Source organism: Astatotilapia calliptera, chromosome 5, assembly GCF_964374335.1.
Source record: "Astatotilapia calliptera chromosome 5, fAstCal68.1, whole genome shotgun sequence".
Taxonomy (NCBI): Eukaryota; Metazoa; Chordata; class Actinopteri; order Cichliformes; family Cichlidae; genus Astatotilapia; species Astatotilapia calliptera.
This window is the reverse complement of record NC_137426.1, coordinates 30564677-30590097: the sequence shown is the minus strand read 5'-3', so window position 1 is coordinate 30590097 and position 25421 is coordinate 30564677. Positions and strand designations below refer to the sequence as shown.

Genomic DNA, 25421 nt, shown 5'->3' with positions numbered 1-25421 from the left:
CGTCCCAACGATCCGATACAGAGGAGGATGTGCATAAGCATACTTAAGAGGAAGAAAGTTAGTGGAGGAAAATAGAACTATTAAACTAGCTTGCTCAACACTTTCTTATTTCTAACTTTATTTCATTTTAATGGGCAAAAAAGTTGTAGACTATTTCATACAGGAAAAACAAAATTGCACAACCTCAGCAATTTGGTGTGTATGTGAATATTAACAAAATACAGCTATGATATGCAGCCAGTCAGCAGCAGTTTATAAAAAATCAACCTAATCACATGCATTTCCACTCGAAGCAGGTCCAACTCATGTTGAGGAGTCTTCATCCTTATTTCTGCTCATCCTCAGCATCTTTATTTAGTTTTTTTTTTAACATTGAAAAAAAGATGTTGATAAAATTTTTTGTTTCTATAGTTTATTTATATAAGCTGCTGTTTCCTGATGCATTGCAGCTGCTTTAATAAGACATTTTAATTTAAGCCTGTTTGTTAGTTTATATTATTTTTGAGATCTTTTAATTATGGAAAGGATAGGGACTTCTACAGACAGCAAGTTTCCAGAATGTGGAGACACGTGATGTCCATGCTGTTCTTTTGTGCTTGCCAAAAATTGGCAGGAGATCCTAAAGATCTGTTTATCAAGGACAACATGGACAACTAGGTTAAAGACTGCAGGGGATCTTGGAAAAGACAGACACTATAGAAGCAAATCTCAAATCAAAAGACTGATGGTGGTTGTTCACAAGTACAAAAGCAAAGCTGGGATGTATCATGTCAGGAAGCCCAGCACAAAGATCAACACCATCCTGGTCACCTTGTTGTTGGGCTTCAGGGTGGACGCAGATCCAGCTTGGGTCTTTGCTGCCTGTCAAGTAAGAAAACAAGATGACTTACATGGCTTCTGCATGTTCAGCAAGTCACCCATCTGCTTGTTTCATTACAGAAAATTTACCTTTGCATAGTATGTAGTATGTGTGATTTTCTCCACATCCACAGGAATGGGGCAGTTTTTGTGTGATGTTTAGTGCAGCATCTATTGTAGGTGTGCTGGAGTAAAGCAGCAGAGGGAGTGGGAATACATTTACAGGCCTGTCAAACATTTAAATACTTAATTAATTCAATGATTAAACAATTATTTATTCATTAAGTAAGCGACAGCATTAAGAGGGTTGTGGGTTTGAAACTGCATGGGGCCTTCCTCTGTGGAATTGTTCTTACTGTGCATGTGAGGCTTTTCTCAGGAAGTTCACCCCATATAACAAAAACCTATATGACAAGTTAATTAGTAGGTCTTAATTGGAATTTTATGTAACTTTGATCTTGTCACTCTCTGAAGTTGGCAGTCACCTTGTCCAGGCTGTACTCTGCCTCTCACAGTATCAGCTGACTTGACCCCTATGACTGTAACTGGATGTATTGATGGATTTATCCAGAAAAGGAAAAAGCAACTCCTCCAGGAATATCACCAGAAGCAAGAAATATAAAAATGAAAAATTAGAAGCCAATATATGTTTTTAGGGTATGCTCAACATAATGAACATGAAGTAATGGCTATCTACTGACAAACATGTTTCCACAGATAAGCAAACACGTTAGCGAGTGCCAATGCACAAGATGGTTCAATTAGTTCCACTATAGAGGGAAGGACACTGTTTTGGGATCTGCTAATCCAGGTACCAGCGCTATTACGACAGCAAATCACATTCAGTCTGATCTTGATTAACCTGCTTGCTGTTAGTATTAGGATGGATGATCTTGACCTTCATTATCGTATCAGGCTCAAGAAAGGATTATCCGATGTAGAGGATGGATCTCTGCAGACGGCAGAGTTTGGGCATTTTTTTCCACTTCAGAACAAATTACAGCAGGACAGATATAATGTTGATAGTCTCTTCATGACAAGTAGGTGAAGAAAGTGGGGAATATTGTCTTTGTGAGTTCTACTGTGGAAATGCACACTCACTGTAAAAAACAACAACAACAAAGAAACTGTGTAATTTAACAGTGTTTTCCTATTAACTCTCCAGGAATTTAAATATATTAAATATCAACAAAATTACAAATATAGACTGTGGACTTACAAGTCAAACCTGTAACTGTGAATGACGATTTTTTTTCCCACATAGAAACACTATAAAAGAAAGACTATTCACAAATTCAGCTCGATTTCAGAAATATATAATTGTTTTAATGCTGTAAATACTGTACATATATGACATTTGATGCAATGAGTGAAAATTAATAGCAAAGGAAGTCAAAGTATAGGTTCTGAAATTTTGCATACATTTGTTTATTATTTAGCAGATATCTTGTGTAATTATAAAGCTTTTAAAGTAAAATAATGCTTTAGGTGTTAAAGCTGTAAGTTCCTAAACAGTAACAAGTAAACCCGCAATCTCATTATTGTAAAAGGACATTTGGACCAACCTTAAATCAGACAACTAATGCCAGAGTTTCACAAAGACTTGACCCAGACTGCTGTCTTTATTTGACAGATGTTGTTGTGAATGTGAATGACACATACAGTACAAGTACATATGAGAATTCTAAGGACTGTCTGCTGTACATGTGTTTATTATAAAGTAGTATATGTATATTTAAAAAAAAAATAAAATTAATCAAAAATAGGTCATAAACACATTTAGTGTACACGTTGGTGGTTAGCACCCTGCCATCATCTCTGCACATCCTCCACCTGTGCCTTCAACACAAACACCTCTTATGCCCACCCAGCTCAGCCTGCTCTGGCCTGTGACGGTTCAGTTTTGGACCTTAAATAATAAAAGCATTGAGAACATTAAAAAAAAAAGTATCCTACTTTGCTCCCTAGACTGCTGTCATTTCCTTATGAGGCATTTTATTTGGGGCAATGCCATTGTAATGAGCTTCTGCCAGCAATAAAGAAATAATATCAGTCTCCACCAGGTGGCATGCCATCCAGCTTCAGACTACCATACAAACCCACCAATTCATCCTCTCGAAATTTAGCGTATGAGAGGTCCAGAATTATTTGCCGTAGATGTCTTCTACCCCTAGATTCTTTACTTGGGACAATAACATGAAGTGAGGTAAATGGTTGTCTGTCTCTCTGTGTTTGCCCTGCAACACAGTGATCTGTCCAGAGGGTATTCTACCTTTTGCCCAGTGTGAGCTGGATAGGCTTCAGCCCCTGCAACCTTAAATTCAAACCGAAGAAGATGGATGGGCTATGGGTGGGTGGATGATGGATGGATATTATTGGCAGGTGATAGACGTACATTTAGAGAGTTACCATTCCAAACAGAAGGCACAAAAGTAGCCTGCTAAGAAATAGAATGGATAATTCCTTTGTCCAGACTCTTTCATAAGCAACAAGGTAAACCTAAAAGATGTGTTTTGACTCAAAAGTGGTCCTCAGTCCACTGCATTCCAGTCTGAGATTAACTGATTTTTGTATTTTCCCATAAATAATAATAATGACAAATCTCACCGCCTATTGAAAAGGTGCAAATGGTGCATACAAACTCACCAGACTGCAAGAAATGTAGTGGCTGTAATAAAAGTAACTGGGTTTATTCCACCCCAATACCTAAATGAAACCAGCGCCCATGTTTGCATTTTCTTTGTCACTGTTGTCATTTTTCATCAGGTTAATATGGCTTTGTGTGTGATTAGGAAAGCAATTAAGATAACATCCATTTAGAACAGAGGGTAAATGTAAGACCATCAAGGATGTGACGCTGTTCCTGTCACTGTGTTACTGTGTTTGTACACTGGTGTGACCCTCCGTGCAAGTCCCTAAAATGAAGCATTTGGTAGAAAAAAAAGAAAACAAAAACATTTAGGTACGTGTTCTGAAGATGCTCAGTGAAGATCTGTGGACGATCACAGGATGTGTGAACAAAAAACTAAATGATGTGCAATCTGGTGCATGATGTTTTCTTTTTAAATAACAAAATGCATAGAACTCCTACTTTACAACCTTGCTCATCATTTGTGACAATTCTGTGCTGTGACAAATCAACCCTTTACAAGATTATTTACCTTTAGAATTCCTGAATATAAGTTTATAAAGCCAAACAACCTCACAGATGTGGGCACAATATGAATATGAATGAGTCAGACAGCCTGCTGTAGTGGTGGGAGGGAAAAAAAATCCCTTCTCAAAATCCCGCTCAAAATCCTTGATCCGTGTCACTTGAGTGACATCATGATCTCTTTAGGGTTTGAAAGCTCAGCTCTCCTGCCATTATCTAAGACTCTTAATGAGTGTAAACAATTACTGGCATCTGAGCACCACTGACCTTTCTCAGTCTGCTGTACTCATCCAGGTGAGCACATGTATGAGAAACATGGACAGTATGTCAGTATGTACTACAAAAAATATATATGTGCTGTGTTTTCGTGACCCAATCTGGTTAAAATCTAAACATGACGATAATAATAATGATAATAAAAAATACAGTGACACTGATCAAGATTTTTCACAGTACAGCATGTATAGACATCACTCAGCAAGACGTGAACAAGAGTATTTTTCCAAGTGTTCCGTGATCTCTGCTATTTCCTTTGTTTTCGTTCTTTAGGCAGAGGTCATGCTTGGCTTTCTAGGAAGCTTTCATCCTTTTATCTCATCATTATCGTCATGACGGCCCTAACGAGTTTCCAATCTGTCTGTTGAGACTTCCGAGACATAATCCCTTTTCTGCGGCACGCATGAAATGTCCACTGAAATGGCTTTACCATTGTAGTTTCTTTCTTTCTAGTTAGAGCTGGGCGATATGAGATTTTTTCATATCACGATATGTTTTTTTCATTTCAGGCGATAACGATATCTATCACGATATAAGCCAAATAACTATATTTGTAAGATTTAAATGTGCCGTTGCTCACAAGTAAAATGTGAAATAATCAGCAGCTTGTTTTTATTTAAATATTTATTTCCCATAATAAGTTCAACAGGGTAGATGTACTTAAGGAACATGAGACTTTTTCAGATAAATAAAGGCAAATATTGCAAACTACACAAAAGGCAGCCGCTAAAGCGTTTAAGTTTCAAAATAGAACAAACGAAACAGACTAAATTGTCAATTCCACTTAGAAACAAAATATTAATTCTACAAATAAATCTTAGTTTGTGTTACAGAAGAACAGACAAAACTGACTAACTTTTGTCAATATCAAATAAACTGAGAACTAAAAGGAAATTCTCAATCTCTCCTTGTTGTATAGCTGAGCTTTTCAAACAGTTTTAACAGTTACTTTAGTCTGACAAAAGCCGAATGACGAATTAGCGCTTCCAGTCAGAGACTGAGGCTACGTCCACACGTACACGGGTATTTTTGAAAACGGAGATTTTCCGTTTTCGTTTTAAAAAATAATCCCGTCCACACATAAAGGCAGAAATGAAGGAAAACGCTGCTATGAACATGCCAAAGCAGCAGGTGGCGCTAGATTCCTAACCGTGCAGAAATGCTGGCCAATCAGAAGTCTAGAAGCCTCGGTGGGAAAAAGTAAACAAAGCTGGGGCATAGAAGCAGAACCGAGTCGTCTGTGTGGACGGACAGTAACTGTGTGTATATGTAAGCATTTAAACACTGCAGAGAGTAGAATTAACAGTAACAGTATTGTAGAAATTCATTTCACCGAAACAATAACGTGGCGCACAGTGTGACGCATGCACCAGTTTATTGTATTTCCAGACTTGATTTCGGCACAATTTACAGTGCACGCTACTCTGTTTTTTGTCAGACTTGAAATAGCCGAAATACCTTCACACTACGGAACTTCTATGGCTCTTCCGTTCGACAATCTCTCCGGCGTTGGAACCATCATCTGTTTTCTCTTCAGTCACGCTCGGTTGATTTCTCTAGTCGGCACACTCATTTCCTCCATTATGCGCTGGCTGCTTCCCAAACAAACACACGTGCGGCTTGGCACTTGTGCTGTACCTAACAAGTCACGCGACGTGACGCTGCGGCTGTGATTGGTTCGGCTCTGCGCTACTTAATTTGGATTGGCTGACCTTTTTTTATTTTTTTTTATTTTAAGAGGACAAGAGCGGCGAGGTCTATCGCGATAGCTTAATTTCTCTATCGAGTAAAAGTTATATCGCGATACATATCGTTATCGTTCTATCGCCCAGCTCTATTTCTAGTTCTTTCAAAATAAAAACAATCTTGACCAAACACAATATGAGGAATAGTTATTCTTTAGTTTTTCTGCATCAATGGCAATTTTCTTCATTTTAGGTTTGATCAGAAAAACAAAGGGACCTATTTGAGTGTGCAGCTGTAGTTGGACCTTATAGCCTATTTGATGGTCATTTCCAGCATTGTGCAAAACTCGTGAATCATCCTTCATTTCTTTATATTCTGATGGGCTTGAAAGTCAATGGTATGACTTTATTTATTCTTCAAAACACTGTGAACTTTCCTAGGCAGGTTTTCTTGTGATTTCTTTAAGAAGTCTTCAGGAATAGTTCTCCAGGCTTCGTGAAAGACATTCAAAGCTTTTCTTTGGATGTTGGCGTCCTTTTGTTCTGTTCAATAATGTTGAGCTCCCCACTCTGGGGAGGCCAATCCATGACTCGTGGTGTTTCACTGTGTTTTTTCTATCCAGGTATGGTTTTACTACGCTGGCAGTACGTTTGGGATCATCATCCTGAAAATAATTCTTTCCAGAGGGTAAGGTCTCTATATTGCATAATGGATCAAAATCTGATGGAGCATTTCTTTGTTCATAATTAGATCAGTCTTGACAAATCCCCAACACCACTGGCTGAAATACAGCCCCACACTGTGATAGAGCCTTTTTTCGTTATGCGTAGACACAACATTGCTTCGTTTTTTGAGTTAGGTGCAATTTTTTATGCTTGAATAATTGATAGGTTCGTGTTAAGCGAGTTAACAAACAATCAACTGGCTCCTTGGAAATAAAATACAAGTAAATGGAGGCTGGCTCAAGAGAATCATGTATATAAAAGTGGCTTGGTTTTTAATTTGTTTGTTCTTCCTTTCTTTTTAAAAAAATGTTCTTTATATGACAGCAGTGAGTTAAACGCGTATATAAATCACAGCACTAAAACCTGTGCTGAACAGCTGGCTCCCATCTTTACTCTGACTGAATGACTACAGACCTGTCGCCTTGACATCTGTGGTCATGAAATCCTTTGAACGACTGGTGTTAGCCCATCTGAAAGACATTACAGGCCACCAGCTGGACCCTCTGCAGTTTGCCTACCGGGCAAACAGGTCGGTGGATGATGCAGTGAACATGGGGCTGCATTACATCCTGCAACACCTCGACCGCCCGGGAACTTTTGCCAGGGTCCTGTTTGTGGACTTTAGTTCGGCTTTTAACACCATCGTGCCTGAACTTCTCTCCTCCAAACTCTCCCAGCTCAGCGTGTCACCAGCTACCTGTCAGTGGATCACCAGCTTCCTGACAGATAGAAAGCAACAAGTGAGGCTGGGGGAGATCACCTCTGAAACTCGGTCCCTCAGTATTGGTGCCCCTCAAGGATGTGTCCTCTCACCACTACTGTTCTCCCTCTACACTAATGACTGCACCTCCAAGAACTCGGCTGTTAAACTCCTAAAGTTTGCAGATGACACCACTGTCATTGGCCTCATTCAGGATAGTGATGAGTCTGCATACCGGCAGGAAGTTGAGCGGCTGGTACTCTGGTGCAGTCAGCACAATCTGGAGCTGAACACTCTTAAGACTGTAGAGATGACAGTGGACTTCAGGAAACATCCCTCAACTCTGCTCCCCCTCACCATATCAGACAGCTGTGTGTCGACTGTGAAGACCTTCAAGTTCCTGGGTACCACCATCTCCCAGGACCTGAAGTGGGAGACCAACATCAACTCCATCCTCAAAAAGACCCAGCAGAGGATGTACTTCCTGAGACAACTTGGGGAGTACAGTCGACACAGGAGCTGCTGATCCAGTTCTACACTGCGGTCATTGAGTCTGTCCTGTGCTCCTCCATCACAGTTTGTTATGGTGCAGCCACTAAACAGGACAGGAGCAGACTGCAGCGGACTGTACGGGCAGCAGAAAGGATCATTGGCGCCCCCTGCCCTCCATCCAGGATCTGTACCTCTCAAGAACCAGGAAACGGGCAGGGAAAATCATCACAGACCCCTCACACCCTGGACACAGACTTTTTGATCTGCTGCCCTCTGGCAGACGGTACAGAAGCCTGCAGACCAGGAACAGTTTCTTTCCCCTCGCCATCTCCCTTCTAAACAGTTGACCTGTCACACTGCTCCCACTGCCAGACTGCAACTGCACCTTATGTACATTCTGTAGTATTCATTCCACCTCATTTCATTTCTGTATTTTATGTAAATAAGTTTAGATTAGTTATTTATAGTTGGTTTACACAGCTTTGTGTATGTACAGTGGGGCAAAAAAGTATTTAGTCAGCCACCGATTGTGCAAGTTCCCCCACTTAAAATGATGACAGAGGTCAGTAATTTGCACCAGAGGTACACTTCAACTGTGAGAGACAGAATGTGAAAAAAAAAAATCCATGAATTCACATGGTAGGATTTGTAAAGAATTTATTCATAAATCAGGGTGGAAAATAAGTATTTGGTCACCTCAAACAAGGAAAATCTCTGGCTCTCACAGACCTGTAACGTCTTCTGTAAGAAGCTTTTCTGTCCCCCACTCGTTACCTGTATGAATGGCACCTGTTTGAACTCATCATCTCTATAAAAGACACCTGTCTACAGCCTCAAACAGTCAGACTCCAAACTCCGCCATGGCCAAGACCAAAGAGCTTTCGAAGGACACCAGGAAAAGTATTGTAGACCTGCACCACTGGGAAGAGTGAATCTACAATAGGCAAGCAGCTTGGTGTGAAAAAATCAACTGTGGGAGCAATCATCAGAAAATGGAAGACATACAAGACCACTGATAATCTCCCTCGATCTGGGGCTCCACGCAAGATCTCATCCCGTGGGGTCAAAATGATCATGAGAACGGTGAGCAAAGATCCCAGAACCACACGGGGGGACCTGGTGAATGACCTGCAGAGAGCTGGGACCAAAGTAACAAAGGTCACCATCAGTAACACACTACAACGGCAGGGAATCAAATCCCGCAGTGCCAGACGTGTTCCGCTGCTGAAGCCAGTGCATGTCCAGGCCCGTCTGAAGTTTGCCAGAGAGCACATGGATGATACAGCAGAGGATTGGGAGAATGTCATGTGGTCAGATGAAACCAAAGTAGGACTTTTTGGTATAAACTCAACTCGTCGTGTTTGGAGGAAGAAGAATACTGAGTTGCATCCCAAGAACACCATACCTACTGTGAAGCATGGGGGTGGAAACATCATGCTATGGGGCTGTTTTTCTGCCAAGGGGACAGGACGACTGATCCGTGTTAAGGACAGAATGAATGGGGCCATGTATCGTGAGATTTTGAGCCAAAACCTCCTTCCATCAGTGAGAACTTTGAAGATGAAACGAGGCTGGGTCTTCCAACATGACAATGATCCAAAACACACCGCCCGGGCAACAAAGGAGTGGCTCCGTAAGAAGCATTTGAAAGTCCTGGAGTGGCCTAGCCAGTCTCCAGACCTCAACCCCATAGAAAATCTGTGGCGGGAGTTGAAAGTCCGTGTTGCTCGGCGACAGCCCCAAAACATCACTGCTCTCGAGAAGATCTGCATGGAGGAATGGGCCAAAATACCAGCTACTGTGTGTGCAAACCTGGTAAAGACCTATAGTAAACGTTTGACCTCTGTTATTGCCAACAAAGGTTATGTTACAAAGTATTGAGTTGTATTTTTGTTATTGACCAAATACTTATTTTCCACCCTGATTTACGAATAAATTCTTTACAAATCCTACCATGTGGATTCATGGATTTTTTTTTCACATTCTGTCTCTCACAGTTGAAGTGTACCTCTGGTGCAAATTACTGACCTCTGTCATCATTTTAGGTGGGGGAACTTGCACAATCGGTGGCTGACTAAATACTTTTTTGCCCCACTGTATGTGTATGCATGTGTAATGTATATATAGACACGTGTGTGTGTGTGTGCGTGGGGGGGGGGGGGGGGGGGTATGTGTGTATTCACATTGTTTATGTTAATGAGAGTGTGGGGAGTGAGTTGGAGGGTGGGGTGGGCTGATTTTAACCATGTAAAGCACTTTGTGCTACATTTTTTTTTTGTATGAAAAGTGCTTTATAAATAAAGATTGATTGATTGAGAGCAGCGGAGAGGATTGTGGGGACCTCTCTTGCCTCCCTCCCCAGGAGGTGTGTGTGTGCGTGTGTGCGTGTGTGTGTGTGTGTGTGTGTGTGTGTGTGTGTGTGTGTGTGTGTGTGTGTGTGTGTGTGTGTGTGTGATTTACATTGCTGTGCTGAGCCACCATCTACCGGAACCAAATTCCTTGTATGTGTCTGCACATATACTTGGCCAATAAACACGATTCTGATTCTGACAAGCACGCAAACCTCCGTCTTTCTGCCTGTTACAAATAAACATGTACACATACAAACACAGTTTGCATGTGTACATGTGTATTTGTACATGTACATGTGTACAGTTTTGTTTAATGTTGTACACAGACAGACAAAAGGCACTGAAAAGTCACCTCACCTCAAAAGTCACCTTTGATGGAGGAAGAAAATCAGTAGTGTAAGTCTGCCATCTAATGGACTAACATAGTGCTGCAACAAAGGGCAGCTACTTTTCATATCATGAAATATGTTTTTTTTTCTTTATTATTGGCCTTCTTTAGGAAGAAGGTCAGAGGTCAGGTTCAGGTACTCAGAACCTAAGGTCTTTAAGGTGCATGTAAGCACCCCACATGCAGCAGAAATAAAGCTGTAGTGTAAAAAGAGACAGATTGAATTACTGCCAACCAGCTAATGGATGATAAAGTAGTCTGGCAATAATAATTTTAAAAAATGTTTGCGCAGACTTTTTGAAGAAGAAGAAAAAGAAGAAGAAGTCCTGGCCTACTGCTGAGGATAGCTTTGCAGTCCATCAGAACATGCAATGACTGTTTAAGCCACATTAACTTATCATCTTCGCAGCAACGAATTCAACCTGCAAAAAGTCAGAATTATGCTAATACTCGCTCACCTTTTTCTCTTGCTGGTTACCCGGACATCTGGCACTAGTCTGCCAAACTAAAATGCTTGAACCACACTTATTGCTTTATATTTTGCTTCCAAGTAGCCAGACTTTCTACATCTGGCAGTGACTTTTTTGTCACACTGCCAGCACAGTAAAAGCACACCTGGATAGATAAACATTTACTTGTCTTTTAGGTTGACATCAAAGAATATGGCTGAACATCCATCCGTCCATCATCCATCCATTGTCTTCCGCCTATCCTACGGCTGATCATATTGATGTCAAAACCAGGGACGCTTTTTTTTTATGTTGAAGCCATTGTAGTAGAGTATTTGTATCAGTGGAGGGCGCGCTAAAGGGGGGCGTGGGCGTGTCAACATTAATATATGCGAGCGCAAAGTCTGTAAATTGTTGCTCGTGCGGTGTTGTCGAGAATTTGTGGGCATATACAAGTAGGTTTAGAGGGGAATAAAATCAGAATTGCATACAAAATTAAAATAAAAGGAGATTCGGTACGGGTGTCGCCATCTTTAGTAAGGGACAATAACCCAACTCCTATAACACAACTTGTTGTAATTCGCGAAAAGTCGTAACGTGTTTACTTTAAATCGATTTGCAGTGTTCCTAAAAGTACACTGGTACTTACTGTACGATTCGCACACACAGATTGACAAAAATAAAAAAAATGTATATACCTTTACCTCCGAAACGGTTTGCAAGTGGGTCCTTGTCGCCATGTTTACTTTGGGTGACGCCAACTCTCTTCCATTTTCCTCCGCCTCTGGTTGTCAAGAAGATGGCAGCTTCCAGGCAGGCATGAGAGGAAATACTTCTTCACAAATCGAATGAATTTGGATTATTGCCGCAAGATTAGAGCACATATCTGTGTTTTTGCAATAACTGCATCGAAATAAGTGAGTAAAATTCTGAAGCGTCTGTGCCCTTTTCGCTCTGTTGTGTTTTGTTGTAGCAAACCGCCCGGCCATTTTTCTTGTGGGAGCTGTAGACTTAGGCCGATTGTTGAAAAGATGGCTGCTTCCAGAGACGGCATGAAACATAATAACATTGTGTTTATGCTGTTTAACTCAATTTAGCTCAGTTTTAAGACCGTTGCCGAGCTTGCCTTTGTATCAGGTAAATTATGCACGACAGAGAAACTTTAAATTGCGTTGAATTTAATTGAGAAATTCGGCAGCGCTTTGACAGATGCCAGCTAACGCCGTTAGCTCGAGCAAATTAGGTTGAGTAACTAGCCGCTAGAGCTAACGGGGTACGGCTAACATGAGAATTTGAATGCCGCGATTGCAACTTTAAATTTTTTGTAAATCTGGGTAAAAGGTCTCATAGTTGTTTGGCCCTTTAGTCCCATAATATTTGCAACTGTTAACACAAACTTTGGATTTTTTATAACGTTGATAATTGCGGTAAAGCGGTTGCAAAGAATGCTAAAGTTGTTAGCTACAATATGGCGACTCCCAGAGAGGCATGAAAATAGCCGACTGTTGCTAACGATTGCAGTAGTGGATAAATTAGTGGTACGACTGTGTATCGTTTTGTGAACACGGGCTTATAATCACCTGTTGGATTTGTATTCATCCTGCCTTGTTTTTTGTTGATGTAGTGGGTTAGTTGTCATGTATTTTTATTTTTCGTTTGCTTCCGCCATTTTTCCGACGGGCAGTAGCGTTAGCGGGTGTTTGTTTGGTTGCAAGATGGCGGCTTCCATGGATTGAATTCAATGGTTAGAAACAACTAATAATAAACTTGGATAATGGCAAGATTTACTATGATTCTTAACAGAAGTACGACGTCATAACTGCGTAAGAGACCATAAAGCAGAAGTTGCTCGAAAGGTTTTGTACAAATATAGTTTATTGCTGTTATTGTTTTTTCTTGTCTTTTTTTGACAGTGTTCATTAACCAAAGCTAACCGCTAACTGTAAAGCCTGCTTTAAAGTTAGCTATATTGCACGGTTAGATGCTATTTTTGTATTGCATAGGTTTTATGGAAAGATAACAGAACTATTCAAGCACACATGACTAATGCGTCTTTATTATTTATTTCGGTAGAAGTCATGTCTGCCCCTGGCTCCGCGGTATCTGGGACCACGGCGTCGGTTCTGCAGCCGCGATGGAAACGGGTCCTCGGGTGGTCTGGTCCTGTTCCCCGGCCCAGACATGGACACAGAGCTGTGGCTATAAAGGAGCTTATGGTTGTTTTCGGCGGTGGAAACGAAGGGATTGTGGATGAGCTGCATGTATACAACACCGGTAAGCGCAACTTTGCATAAGGAACTTTATCAATTGTTTCTGCAGAAAGCATCATTTCTTACAAATAAAATTCATATATTTAGAAGGCTAACTCAAAGTACTTCTACATCTAAAATAGTACAGTTCATTTCAGTATATGTTTATAATGCGCAAAACTAAATAGCCTTGCAGGCCCCAGTAGGCCAAACAGAAGTTAGCCCCCCCTGTCGGAGAAGGATTTTAATACACGTTAAAAAAGGCGGGCTAAAATAAAATGGATGATGCTGGTTGGTTTAAGCATATCCCCTGCCCCAGTTTCCTGCTTATAAACCAATAAGGGCAGGCAGACTCAGCAGTTGTGTTTGTGTTCCCATTCTTTAATGTAGATTTTAAGTTTATGTTTCCAAAAATAAATAGAGGGTTATTTTTTGCTTCTACTTTTAAGCATTTTAAAGCCTTAGTGGGTGTGATAGCATGTCTTTACTTATTAATTACAATTTGCCACAGGAAAGCCTCCAGAAATAACCCCTTTATTGTTATTGTGTTTTAATTTTTAGCAACAAACCAGTGGTTTATCCCAGCAGTCCGTGGTGATATCCCTCCTGGTTGTGCTGCATATGGTTTTGTCTGTGATGGCACACGGTTGCTGGTATTTGGTGGAATGGTGGAGTATGGAAAGTACAGCAACGATCTTTATGAACTACAGGTAAACCTTTATGGAAAAATAACCCCAGTTTTCGTACTAAGTTTGCTTGTCAGTATAATGAAGGCTTGTAAAGTATTTATAGCAACAAAATATAGCTGGTATCTAAGTCAGATTTTCCAGAGATATTTACAAAGCAATGTTCATATGTAGGCCATCGTACTGCAAAGTGTCTTTATCAGCTGCATGCAAAATTTTGTCTTGTCTGCATCAGAGATGACTGATACAGGAAAAAATTGAGAAAGTTGATTGCAAAGTTATGTTTCACCCCTGTTACAGTTAAAATATTTACTAGAACAGGCAAATTATTACAATTAAAATCAAGGTCACTTGTAAGTTTCATCACTATACGTGTTACTGAGTGTTCAATGCTCAGCTGTACAGCATTATAGTAAGGTTGTGTCATTGAAACTATGATGACTTGTGAAATCACACAACTGTGTTGCAAAGTTTATGGTTTCATTGGTTGTGCTAGTCTTGAGAAAATACATTAAAGGAGTAATGTGTCTTTATTCTTAAAACTGTAGTAGAAAGGTTACAATTTACGTTGTTCTGCTCTTCTAGTATGTTTGGGTTTGCCAAATTTCATTAACCGATCCTGAGAAGTTCTCAAATGTTACGTTTCTGATTAAAGGATGTAAGGAAGCAGTGTGCCAAAAGTCTTTGTCACCAGATCCCAGGTGGATTTTTAATCATTGGGAAATGGAGTAGCTCTGTAAACAAACACTAAATAAATGTGGATTTGATGAGGGGGGGAAAGTATGTAAGGGTTCAGTCACAATTGTGATACTAAATCTGTCCTTATTTTTATGTTGTCAGAACAAGGAATGTGGTCAGCTTAAGACTTGTTAGTTACAGCTTATGCTGCCATCCATCGACTGATCGTTTTTTTCCACTGTGGTTTTTGCTACAGGCCAGCAGATGGGAATGGAAAAAATTAAAAGCAAAAAACCCGAAGAATGGCCCCCCTCCTTGCCCTCGTCTTGGCCACAGCTTTTCACTGGTTGGCAACAAATGCTACCTGTTTGGTGGACTCGCCAATGACAGCGAAGACCCAAAAAACAACATTCCCAGGTACAGAGGTTTTCTGAACAGTCATCAGGGGAGCACTGTTTTGCAGGACTGCAAATGTTTTTCTGTTTCAGCCACCGACGTGAGTGTCACTGTGTTTTTATTCATCAGATACCTGAATGATCTGTACACACTCGAGCTTCGTGCAGGTTCCAGTGTGGTTGGATGGGATATTCCAATCACATACGGAGTCCTGCCTCCTCCTCGTGAGAGCCACACTGCTGTGGTATACACAGAGAAGGCAACCAGGAAGTCGCGCTTAATAATCTATGGAGGAATGAGCGGTTGCCGTCTTGGAGATCTATGGACACTTGACATTGGTATGTTTTATAAAGTGTAAATGGAGAAATAACAGCACTAAAATTGAAATGCCCTGCCATCAGCCCTCTGAGACATGATGCGATTCACAGAGTATCAGAACAAATGGAACTGAGCATTTCACTGTTAGAGAAGCAATATAGGAAATTGTGAGTTTTCTGTACACAAGCTGCCTTATCTTTTTGCATTTAAGAATAGATAACCTTTTATTGATTTTATTTTTTTTAATCTCCAGATACCCTGACATGGAACAAACCATCAGTAAGCGGCACAGCGCCACTTCCTCGAAGTCTTCACTCTGCTACCACCATCACAAACAAGTGAGATGACTGCTGCACATTTCCAACAGCAAACTTAATTTTTATTTTACTCATTTTTGAAATTCTGTGCTTGTTAAATGGTCTAAGTGCGAATTCATTTCTCTGTGCAGGATGTATGTTTTCGGAGGATGGGTACCTTTGGTGATGGATGATGTCAAAGTGGCCACACACGAAAAAGAGTGGAAATGCACAAACACTCTTGCGTGCTTGAACCTCGGTTTGTCTATCTCTGTTTTTATTGAAATCATATTTTTTTTGTTTGTTTTTTAAATAGCAAATGTGCAGTGCCACTCTTAACTTTTGTGTAATTCTTCGTTAGACACCATGTGTTGGGAAACAGTGTTGATGGATACTCTTGAAGACAACATCCCCAGGGCCCGTGCTGGTCACTGTGCTGTGGCTATCAATTCCAGGCTTTATGTATGGAGTGGCCGTGACGGTTATCGTAAAGCTTGGAACAACCAAGTCTGTTGTAAAGATCTGTGGTACCTGGAAACAGGTAGGTGTGTTGTAACATGAGTGCTGTTGGAGACAACAGCTCGTTATTAGATAGTATTGAAAATTCTGCTCTCCCCCCCCAGAGCGACCGCACGCCCCTGCCAGGGTGCAGTTAGTCCGTGCCAACACAAACTCTCTGGAGGTGAGTTGGGGTGCAGTCTCCACAGCTGACACATACTTGCTGCAGCTGCAGAAGTATGACATTCCTGCAACTCCAGCTGCAGCCTCTCCAGCTATGAGCGCAACCCCATCGCAGCCGCTTAACTCTCCAAAGAGCCCAGTGCCAGCTGCTGCAGCACCGTCGGCTCAGAGCTTACCACAGACAGGTATTACAATTTTGCATTTTTGTTACCACACCAGGAAGCTCGGCAACTGCAACAACCCAAATTCTACAAGGTGTGAATAATTTGGTTCATTTGTTTTACAGCAGTTTTAAAGGTTGCAGCTCAGCAGTCTGCAACAGGCGCATCTGTTGTCACAGTTCGTCCCAGCCAGCCGGGGAAATCCCCCGTCACTGTGACATCCCTTCCTCCAGGTGTTCGAATGGTAGTTCCAGCCCAGACTACCCAGGGATCGGTATGAGCAGTTTCATACAATTGTGTTCTTTCGCTGTGAACTGCACTGCCAGATCAGCAAATAATGTCAACATTTATTTCTTTTTAACTTTTAGCCAATTGGAAGTAGCCCTCAGATGAGTGGCATGGCAGCTTTAGCTGCTGCTGCAGCAGCAACCCAGAAGATCCCGCCCTCTTCAGCAGGAACTGTCCTCAATGTTCCTGCAGGTGCTACCATTCTCAAAACAGTGGCAGTTTCTCCCAGCACAACCACAGTGAAAGTGGCTTCTCCAGTCATGGTACACGTTGCAGTAAACGCTCTCATTTCCAACATTATGCTCGTCCTATCACAAGCCATTTGTGATAATAAATATGTGCTTGTAGGTCAGTAACCCGGCCACCCGGATGTTGAAGACTGCCGCTGCCCAAGTGGGCACAGCAACTGCATCCTCTCCCACCACTACCACCAGACCCATCATCACTGTGCACAAGTCTGGTGCAGTCACAGTGGCCCAGCAGGCCCAGGTGGTGACCACTGTGGTGGGAGGAGTCACCAAGACCATCACCCTGGTCAAGAGCCCCCTGACCATGGGCAGCAGTGGCACTCTGGTAAGAAAACATGGATTCTTTAGCATAATGTAATACTGCAACTCTACTTGAGAGCACCCTTTGGTGCTTTCACAGGCATGCTTTAAACCATGGATTCTGTAAAATGCTTCCTCGCACTCTGCATCTTTGTATCGATTGGTCACTCAATGGTGGCGTCTTTTTGAACCAGTAGGGAGGGTGTAAAAGTTGGCCTACAGTGACTATTGGAAAAGACAGGGAGCATGATGTCAGTGATCTGCATGACTGTCGGTCAGTTAGGGCTAGAATGATTCTAGAGCCACAAGTTTGGTGGTCGAGCATCCGGCTGACCTCCCCGTAATATCCGATGTTTTCTGGTGACTCATGAATTTGAGTCTCTCTCCTATGTCGGCAGATCTCCAACCTTGGCAAGATGATGTCTGTGGTACAAACCAAGCCAGTGCAGACATCAGCTGTCACAGGCCAGGCTTCCACTAACCCTCTCACACAGATCATACAGGTCAGCTATCTGCATGAGTGCAGGAAAAAACAGGAGGTAGCTTAAAACTCCTGAGACAGGCACCACGTGTCTTTCCCTGAATAGTTTTCATAACATGCACCTTTCTTTCCAGACGAAGGGTCCACTCCCAGCTGGCACAATCCTGAAGCTGGTGACCTCTGCAGATGGCAAACCCACAACCATCATCACCACCTCCCAGGCTGGAGGCACAGGAAACAAGCCCACTATCCTCAACATCAGCGGAGTCTCTCCTACTACCACTAAGCAGGGTACCACCATCATTAAGACTATCCCCATGTCAGCCATCATGACCCAGCCTGGAGCTACAGGTTTGTTCTCATTCAAGTTTGCACACTTTTTGGCATTTGCTGTGTAAATTAACCTTTAGATTTAGGATTAGTGATTGATCAGTGATTATATTCATGCTTGTGTTTGTCCTTGCAGGTGTAACAAGCAGTGCAGGTATGAAAACGCCCATTACAATCCTTACCACAAAGGTGATGACCACAGGAACTCCTGGGAAAATCATCACTGCGGTGCCCAAACTTGCCACGGCAGCTGGCCAGCAGGGACTGACACAGGTAAATTGTCTCTTTTTGCTCAGCAGTGTTTGGTACATATTGTGTTTGTTGTGCTGCCTGTTTATCCTAAATCTTCTGTTTCTAGGTGGTTTTGAAGGGTGCTCCCGGGCAACCTGGCACTATTTTACGCACTGTTCCCATGAGCACAGTGGGTGGCGTTCGTCTGGTTACACCAGTGACTGTGTCTGCTGTTAAGCCGACTGTCACAACTCTGGTTGTCAAGGGGACTACAGGTACGAAAAAATTACTAAGTAATGATTATGTGTATGTGTGTAACAGTTTTGTTTCTCTGGTTTCATTTTTCAAACCACATTTCTTCCAGGTGTCACCACTCTCGGCACAGTCACTGGTACCGTTTCTTCTAGCTTGGCGGGAGGCACAGTTGATAGTTCAACTTCCTCTCTCGTTACTCCCATCACCACACTGGGAACCATTGCTACCCTGTCCAGCCAGGTCATCAACCCAACTGCCATTACAGTTTCAGCTGCTCAGACTAGCCTGACTTCTTCCTCCGCACTGCCCTCTTCTACTATGACAGTGCAGGTAATACTCAGCAGCTCCACTTTGTAATATTTGTATTTTAGTCATTAGGCTTTGAAGCTCTTGCAGTAGCATGTGTCATAAGCTTTAAGTAGTATATCACAACATGCTGAAAAAGACCATATGTGAAGATGTTGCTACCTCTTCTTGTAAACACAGACTAATGGAGAGCTGCTCCTCAGAAATTTTCAGACAGTCAATGAAGTTCTTCTGTTTTAGACCATGTATAACATACTATTTGCCTTAGAGCTGACATCTCTTTCCTCTCAGCAGAACCAGCCCACCCAGGTGACTCTGATCACAACTCCCAGTGGTGTTGAGGCTCAGCCAGTACAAGATCTACCAGTATCCATCCTGGCTTCACCAACCTCTGAGCAACCCACTTCCACTGAGGCTGGAGCTGCTGGAGAGAGCTCTGGAACTGTCACTCTGGTCTGCTCTAATCCGCCCTGTGAGACCCACGAAACGGGAACTACCAACACAGCCACCACTTCTTCCGCAACAATTGGTGCAGGACAGGTCTGCTCTAACCCACCATGTGAGACCCACGAAACCGGAACCACCAACACAGCCACCACTTCGTCTGCAACAATTGGAGCAGGGCAGGTCTGCTCTAACCCACCATGTGAAACCCATGAAACAGGAACCACCAACACGGCCACCACTTCCTCAGCTACAATCGGTGCAGGACAGGTCTGCTCGAATCCGCCCTGCGAGACCCATGAGACCGGAACTACCAACACAGCCACAACTGCTTCTTCAAACATGTCTGCGCTACGCATGTGCTCCAACCCACCATGTGAGACCCATGAAACCGGAACAACAAACACGGCTACCACAGCAACGTCGAACATGGGAGGAGTGCAGCAGGCGTGCTCCAACCCGCCCTGCGAGACCCATGAGACCGGAACTACCAACACAGCCACAACTGCTTCTTCAAACATGTCTGCGCTACGCATGTGCTCCAACCCACCATGTGAGACCCATGAAACCGGAACAACAAACACGGCTACCACAGCAACATCGAACATGGGAGCAGTGCAGCAGGCGTGCTCCAACCCGCCCTGTGAGACCCATGTGACGGGCACCACCAACTCCACCACACAAGCTTCATCTAGCATGAATGCAAACCAGACAGACACGGTGCAGAGCGTGTGCTCTAATCCACCCTGCGAAACCCATGAGACGGGGACCACCAATTCTCCGTCCACAGCCACCTCCAGCATGGGAGGAGACCAGACCAGCACAACAACAGCCCTGGTCCAAAGGGTTTGCTCCAACCCTCCCTGTGAAACACACGAGACAGGGACCACCAACACAGCCACAACTGCCACTTGTAGCATGGAGACAGGTGAAGGCACTGGTATGTAAACATACTGTGTACATTTTACCTGAATAATCTTATTTCTTTTCTTTTTCTTTTATAATTAACAGCAAGTTAGGTTTCCGTACACTGTGTGGTGACTCTCAATCTTTCTTCTTTTTTTAATTACACTTGTCTTGATATTTCTTAAAATAACATCTAGATCTCACATGACGGATGATTGTTTTTCTCTAAGCAGTAAAAGTAGTTTGTTTAGAAATCAGCTATGTTACTATGTCTCATTAGCAACCCAGCAGACAGAAGAAGGAGCAGAAGGTACCAGCAGCACAGAAGAGGCATCCACCACAGCAACAACTGGCACCACCCAGGGCAGGGCTATCACTACTGTCACTCAGTCTACACCAGCCCCTGGACCCTCTGTGCCTGTAAGAATACCACATCATTCCTGTCAAAATAAGATCCTTTTCTAAAAACCATCCAGTATGACTAGGTGATGGTGGTAAAACTAATCCTAGTAGATGTCCACGTTGGGGCTGCATTTCTGAATTTGATATGCTGTACAGACAAAAGTACCAGGCCACCTACACATTACACTTAAAGGATCTGCTTGACCATGGAAACTGAAGTTGTGAAACTCCTGGTGCACAGTACTTGTGCTGACGAGAAAGCCAGAGCAAGTTTATAATCCTGTAGGTATTGAGTCAGCAGAGTGTTGATAGAGTGTTGGCGTCCTATTACATTACTGCGCTGAATATCTATGAACAAAACATTCAGAAATGTTTGTAAAGGCAGACTGTATTGGTAGGTGCCAGAATTTAAACACCGGTGGCCATAGGACTGAAAACGCCTGACTTTGCAGATTAAGAAGTGTGGCCTAATACTTTTGTCAATATGTGTGTACGAATATGTAAGAAGAATGTCATTTCCAGAGTTTCTTTCTCATTGTGGGGTATGATTTCTTTGTTTCCCTCTAGTCGATCTCATCCATCACAGAGGGAGTAAGCACTGCAGCTAGCTCCACAGAGGAACCCATGCAGACTGATGAGCCAGCATCAGCAGAAGCTGCACCTGTTGAGGAAGGAACCGCAGCAATGGAGACGCAAGCAGAGGTGAATAAAATATGAAGGCAAAAAAGTCTGTTTGGCCTTTGATTTTGAAATTCTTTGCAGTCATGCATTTTCCATGTTTTTTTGATGGGACTGATTTAATGTGTTCCCCAGGGAGAAGCAGCAGCAGCGACAGCCTTGAACCTTCCTTCAGAGCTGATGTCTGAGGGCCAGGGAGCCACACTAATGGTGACGGGGCTGTCGGACGAGGAACTGGCTGTCACTGCAGCAGCAGAGGCGGCTGCACAAGCAGCAGCCACAGAGGAAGCCCAGGCCCTCGCTATCCAGGCGGTCCTCCAGGCAGCTCAGCAAGCCGTAATGAGTGAGTAGAATCAAAGCTTTTTGTTCACAGACTTTCGAATTTTGAACCATAGCATAGCCTAAGTTCAAGGGCTGGCTCTAGTTAACAGGACACTTGTCAGTAAAACTATTCCTCTAGATGTGAAACTCCTGAATTCTCTGTGATCTTGCTATTCATAAAAAATGTATAACTTACAGATGAAGGCGATGCTGCTGGAGAGAACCAGCAACCCACCAACATCCCCATCATGCTGACCCAGCAAGATCTTGCAGCACTGGTCCAACAGCAGCAACAATTGCAGGAGGCTCAGGCCGCAGCTCAGCAGGCCACAGTGGACACAAGCTTGCCCACCGAGGGTCTTGCTCCTGCCGACAGCCTCAATGATCCGTCTGTTGAGAGCAATGGGCACAACGAAATGGCCGCTGCAGTCACAAGTGCTGTGGCTTCTCTCCTGCCACGCACCACAGCTGAGAGTATGTTTGTGTTGTGTTTGGTTTTTTTATAGTTACTTTGAATGTTACTGTTTGTTACAGCAGACTGATTATTTTTGTATTGCTCTTGACATTGTACAGCGCTTGCGCCATCAAGTACGTTTGCACCCTCTGTATCTGTGGCAAGTCCAGCTAAACTTCAAGCAGCAGCCACTCTAGCAGAGGTCGCCAATGGCATTGAGGGAGAGGTGAGTCATTTTGGTGCTGCTGCACTTCTGATTATGTCAGTTGAGGTGAAGAGAGGAAAGGAGGAATTTGCTGACCGTTTTTGTTCCCATGCAGAAGCAAGCCCCTCAGCCAGCTCCAGTGAAGCCTGTCGTGAAAAAGGAGAACCAGTGGTTTGATGTTGGGATTGTTAAAGTGACAAATATGGTTGTCACTCACTACTATGTGCCAGGAGATGATTCTCAAGGAGATGTAAGTTGTCTCAGGGAGCCTTTTCTTGTTCAGAATGATATTGATGTGCGTTACAAGAATCCATCTTTATCTAACTTGTATTTATGTGTTTGGTAGGATGACTCTGGCATTATACCAGACTACAGCCAGATGAAGAAAATGGAGCTGCAGCCTGGAACAGCTTACAAGTTCCGTGTTGCTGGAATCAACGCCTGCGGTCGTGGAGCTTTCTCTGAGATTTCAGCTTTCAAGACTTGCCTACCAGGCTTCCCGGGGGCACCTTGTGCCATCAAAATCAGCAAGGTAAACAAACCCTGTTGCATTATAGATTTTACTCACAGGTGTGCCATACGTGATCACGTGAGCCATGGTTTTGGCACCAAGTAGCATCTTTTCACTGTATCCCCCCCAGAGCCCAGATGGTGCCCACCTAACCTGGGAGCCACCCTCGGTGACGTCAGGAAAGATCATTGAGTACTCTGTGTACCTGGCCATCCAGAGCAACCAAACAGCTGAAGCCAAGGCTTCCACCCCAGCCCAGCTAGCCTTCATGCGTGTGTATTGTGGACCCAACCCATCTTGCTTGGTTCAGTCGTCCAGCCTCTCTAACGCACACATCGACTACACCACCAAGCCAGCGATCATCTTCCGCATTGCCGCCCGTAACGAGAAGGGCTATGGTCCTGCCACACAAGTTCGATGGCTGCAAGGTGAGTTCACAAATAAGTTCTTTAAAATATTAAAAATACTTAATTACTGAGGCTGCTGTTGATGGATTGAATCTCTCCACTTTAATGCCCTGTAGAATCTGGCAAAGATGCCTCCTCTGCAAAACCGGCCCCCAAAAGACCAGGCACCTCTCCTGATACGTAAGTACAGTATTCATGTTTCATATCGTGCACACAGGAACATTTCATCGATGAATAAAACATCCAGCACTTATTCTGGTTTTGTGTGTTCTCCTGCAGTAAGTCTACTGGTCCAAAGAAAGCAAGGACGGACCAGTGAGGTGGCCTGGAGATCCCTCCCAGTCTTTTCTTTTGGTCTTTTTTTTTACCCCACTCGCTGTCTTTTTATCAAGAAGACTGACCATCACCCTTTCTCCTCTTCATCCTCATCCTAACCTCATCCTCCATCCACTTCCCCAAATGTCTCAGACAGAGACGGCAATGGAGGCAGAACAACCATATGAAGCCGAGACGAAAGTTGATCTGAGAGATGTTTCTGTAGATAAAACCCTCCTTCCTCCTCGTTCTGTTGGTCGTACTATTTTTAGAGCAAACCTAGAAGCACATTATCTTTTTCAGTCACATCCCCTTCCATCCTTTTAACACCTATTTTTGACTTATTTCAATAGTTGGAACAGTATAGAGAAGCATTTACATCTTTCACAAACTGGGAGCCAGCCTGAGCGCAATGTTACCCTTTTTCTTTTTCCTGTGTTTTTGGGGAATTCTGGGGGGGATGTAGAGAGAGACTACATGGAATGATGTACAGTGTTGAAAAAGGCTGTGGAAGCATTAGTATAGATGAGAGGAAAAAAAATCGGTATGGAATCAAATAAAGCACTTGTCCTCTGTGAAGGAGGACTTTTTTTTTTTTATTATTATTATTATTATTTTGCTCAAAACTAATTTGCTTCATTGAGAACCAAGTCTGTACAGTCATCGTACTGGACTCCAGTCTCCTGGTAATGTCATCACTGTGCGCTTTTTACCCCAAGATGAGGACTGGTGGCCAACATGTTGGAAGAATGGCAAAAGGAAGAGATTTGTAGAGAACGAATGACTTTGCTAGGACTGAGACTTGCAGCACACATGGAAAAAAAAAATCTTCCCAAAAAATTAGCAAGCAATGATGCAGAAGATCTTTTGTGTAGTTTATTTTTGTATTTTTTAAGCTTTTTTCCTTCTGTGTGTATGTGTATGTTGTGTGCATTTTTAAGAGAAAAAAAAATACATCAGTTTTTTTTAACTGTTGTTCATCCCAATAATTTGTGTTCATGGGAAGATGTTGTGGCTAATGTTGAGGTTGCCACTCTATTTTAAAAAAAGAAATCTTCAGTTGGTTGTATGTTCTTGTTAACAGATGGCAATGAAAGTGAGAAAGACTTTTTGTATTTGTTCCAAGTAGAAACCGCAGAGGTTATAGGACTGAAGGGAACTTTTGATGTGGACCCAGGGAGAGGAGTTTTTACTTTGTTTACTACTCGATACTTGTGTTGCTTCATTTGCCAAACATGGAAACACAAGGGGGAGGAGAGGCTTAGAAAAGACCAACATCAGATCTTTTCCATCCTTTCCCCTCCCCCTCCATGATATCCCGATCAGTTGTCCTATGCTTTTTACGCTTATGAATGTGCTGTCCTCACGTCTAAGTTTTAGAATGGCAAATTATCAGTAGAATAATTTTCCCTTCCCCTATTTGATGTATGTAAATCCATTTAATAAATCTTTTGTTCCTTTCCACGGCTCTGTATTCCAGACTACAGATGGTGTGCGAGCTAACTGTGACATGTAAAACCCATATGTCTTTTGAACGGCGATGTCTTGGGAAGAAAGCTTACATAGCTGGAGTGTACTCACTTGTAAATTAGTTCATTCATAGAGCAAGAATGAAAAAAAAACAAACAGACAAAACAAAAAAAGGAAACATCTTGGCCTTTTATATAATTACCTGTAACAAACTGTTTTTACATGTTGGTCATCTCTTGATTGCCTTTTGTGTCTTTGCTTATAAAAGAAACGTATATATATATATATATATATAAATATATATAGTCTCCCTAATTTGCTTCTG

At 42.7% G+C, this 25421-nt stretch overlaps 1 protein-coding gene and 1 long non-coding RNA gene across 8 annotated transcripts; one reads left to right on the top strand and one right to left on the bottom strand.

The window, feature by feature from the left end:
- Positions 1 to 101: 101 nt before the first annotated feature.
- LOC113022897 (uncharacterized) lies at positions 102 to 11916 on the bottom strand. Of its 2 annotated transcripts, none has more exons than XR_003272465.2 (3): positions 11778 to 11916; positions 949 to 1043; positions 102 to 861 (listed from the first exon to the last, which is right to left on the bottom strand). It is a non-coding gene; the product is annotated as an uncharacterized LOC113022897 (long non-coding RNA). The 2 variants fall into 2 exon arrangements; XR_003272464.2 differs by having other exon boundaries at positions 949 to 1085; positions 11778 to 11910.
- Positions 11857 to 25093, top strand: hcfc1a (host cell factor C1a). Of its 6 annotated transcripts, none has more exons than XM_026168814.2 (28): positions 11857 to 11996; positions 13153 to 13353; positions 13890 to 14038; positions 14949 to 15109; positions 15218 to 15426; positions 15660 to 15744; positions 15855 to 15961; positions 16064 to 16243; positions 16326 to 16568; positions 16670 to 16818; positions 16913 to 17095; positions 17181 to 17405; positions 17779 to 17883; positions 17996 to 18212; positions 18328 to 18464; positions 18550 to 18697; positions 18787 to 19007; positions 19278 to 20367; positions 20614 to 20753; positions 21303 to 21437; positions 21549 to 21756; positions 21933 to 22208; positions 22308 to 22414; positions 22509 to 22643; positions 22740 to 22925; positions 23035 to 23332; positions 23428 to 23491; positions 23591 to 25093. In XM_026168814.2, exons 2-28 carry the CDS (start codon positions 13158 to 13160, stop codon positions 23628 to 23630), a joined length of 5394 nt encoding a protein of 1797 aa, XP_026024599.1. In that variant the 5' UTR covers positions 11857 to 11996; positions 13153 to 13157; the 3' UTR covers positions 23631 to 25093. The 6 variants fall into 6 exon arrangements, with proteins under 6 accessions (XP_026024599.1, XP_026024595.1, XP_026024600.1 ...); XM_026168810.2 differs by having other exon boundaries at positions 19275 to 20367; XM_026168811.2 differs by lacking the exon at positions 11857 to 11996 and adding an exon at positions 12078 to 12216 and having other exon boundaries at positions 19275 to 20367.
- The last annotated feature ends 328 nt before the right edge of the window (positions 25094 to 25421 follow it).

Coding starts and splice junctions, on each gene's coding strand:
- hcfc1a (XM_026168810.2), top strand. CDS start 13,158: ATGTCTGCCCCTGGCTCCGCGGTATCTGGGACCACGGCGTCGGTTCTG. Junction 14,039..14,948: donor ACGATCTTTATGAACTACAG/GTAAACCTTTAT, acceptor TTTTTGCTACAG/GCCAGCAGATGGGAATGGAA. Junction 18,213..18,327: donor GACCCAGCCTGGAGCTACAG/GTTTGTTCTCAT, acceptor TTGTCCTTGCAG/GTGTAACAAGCAGTGCAGGT.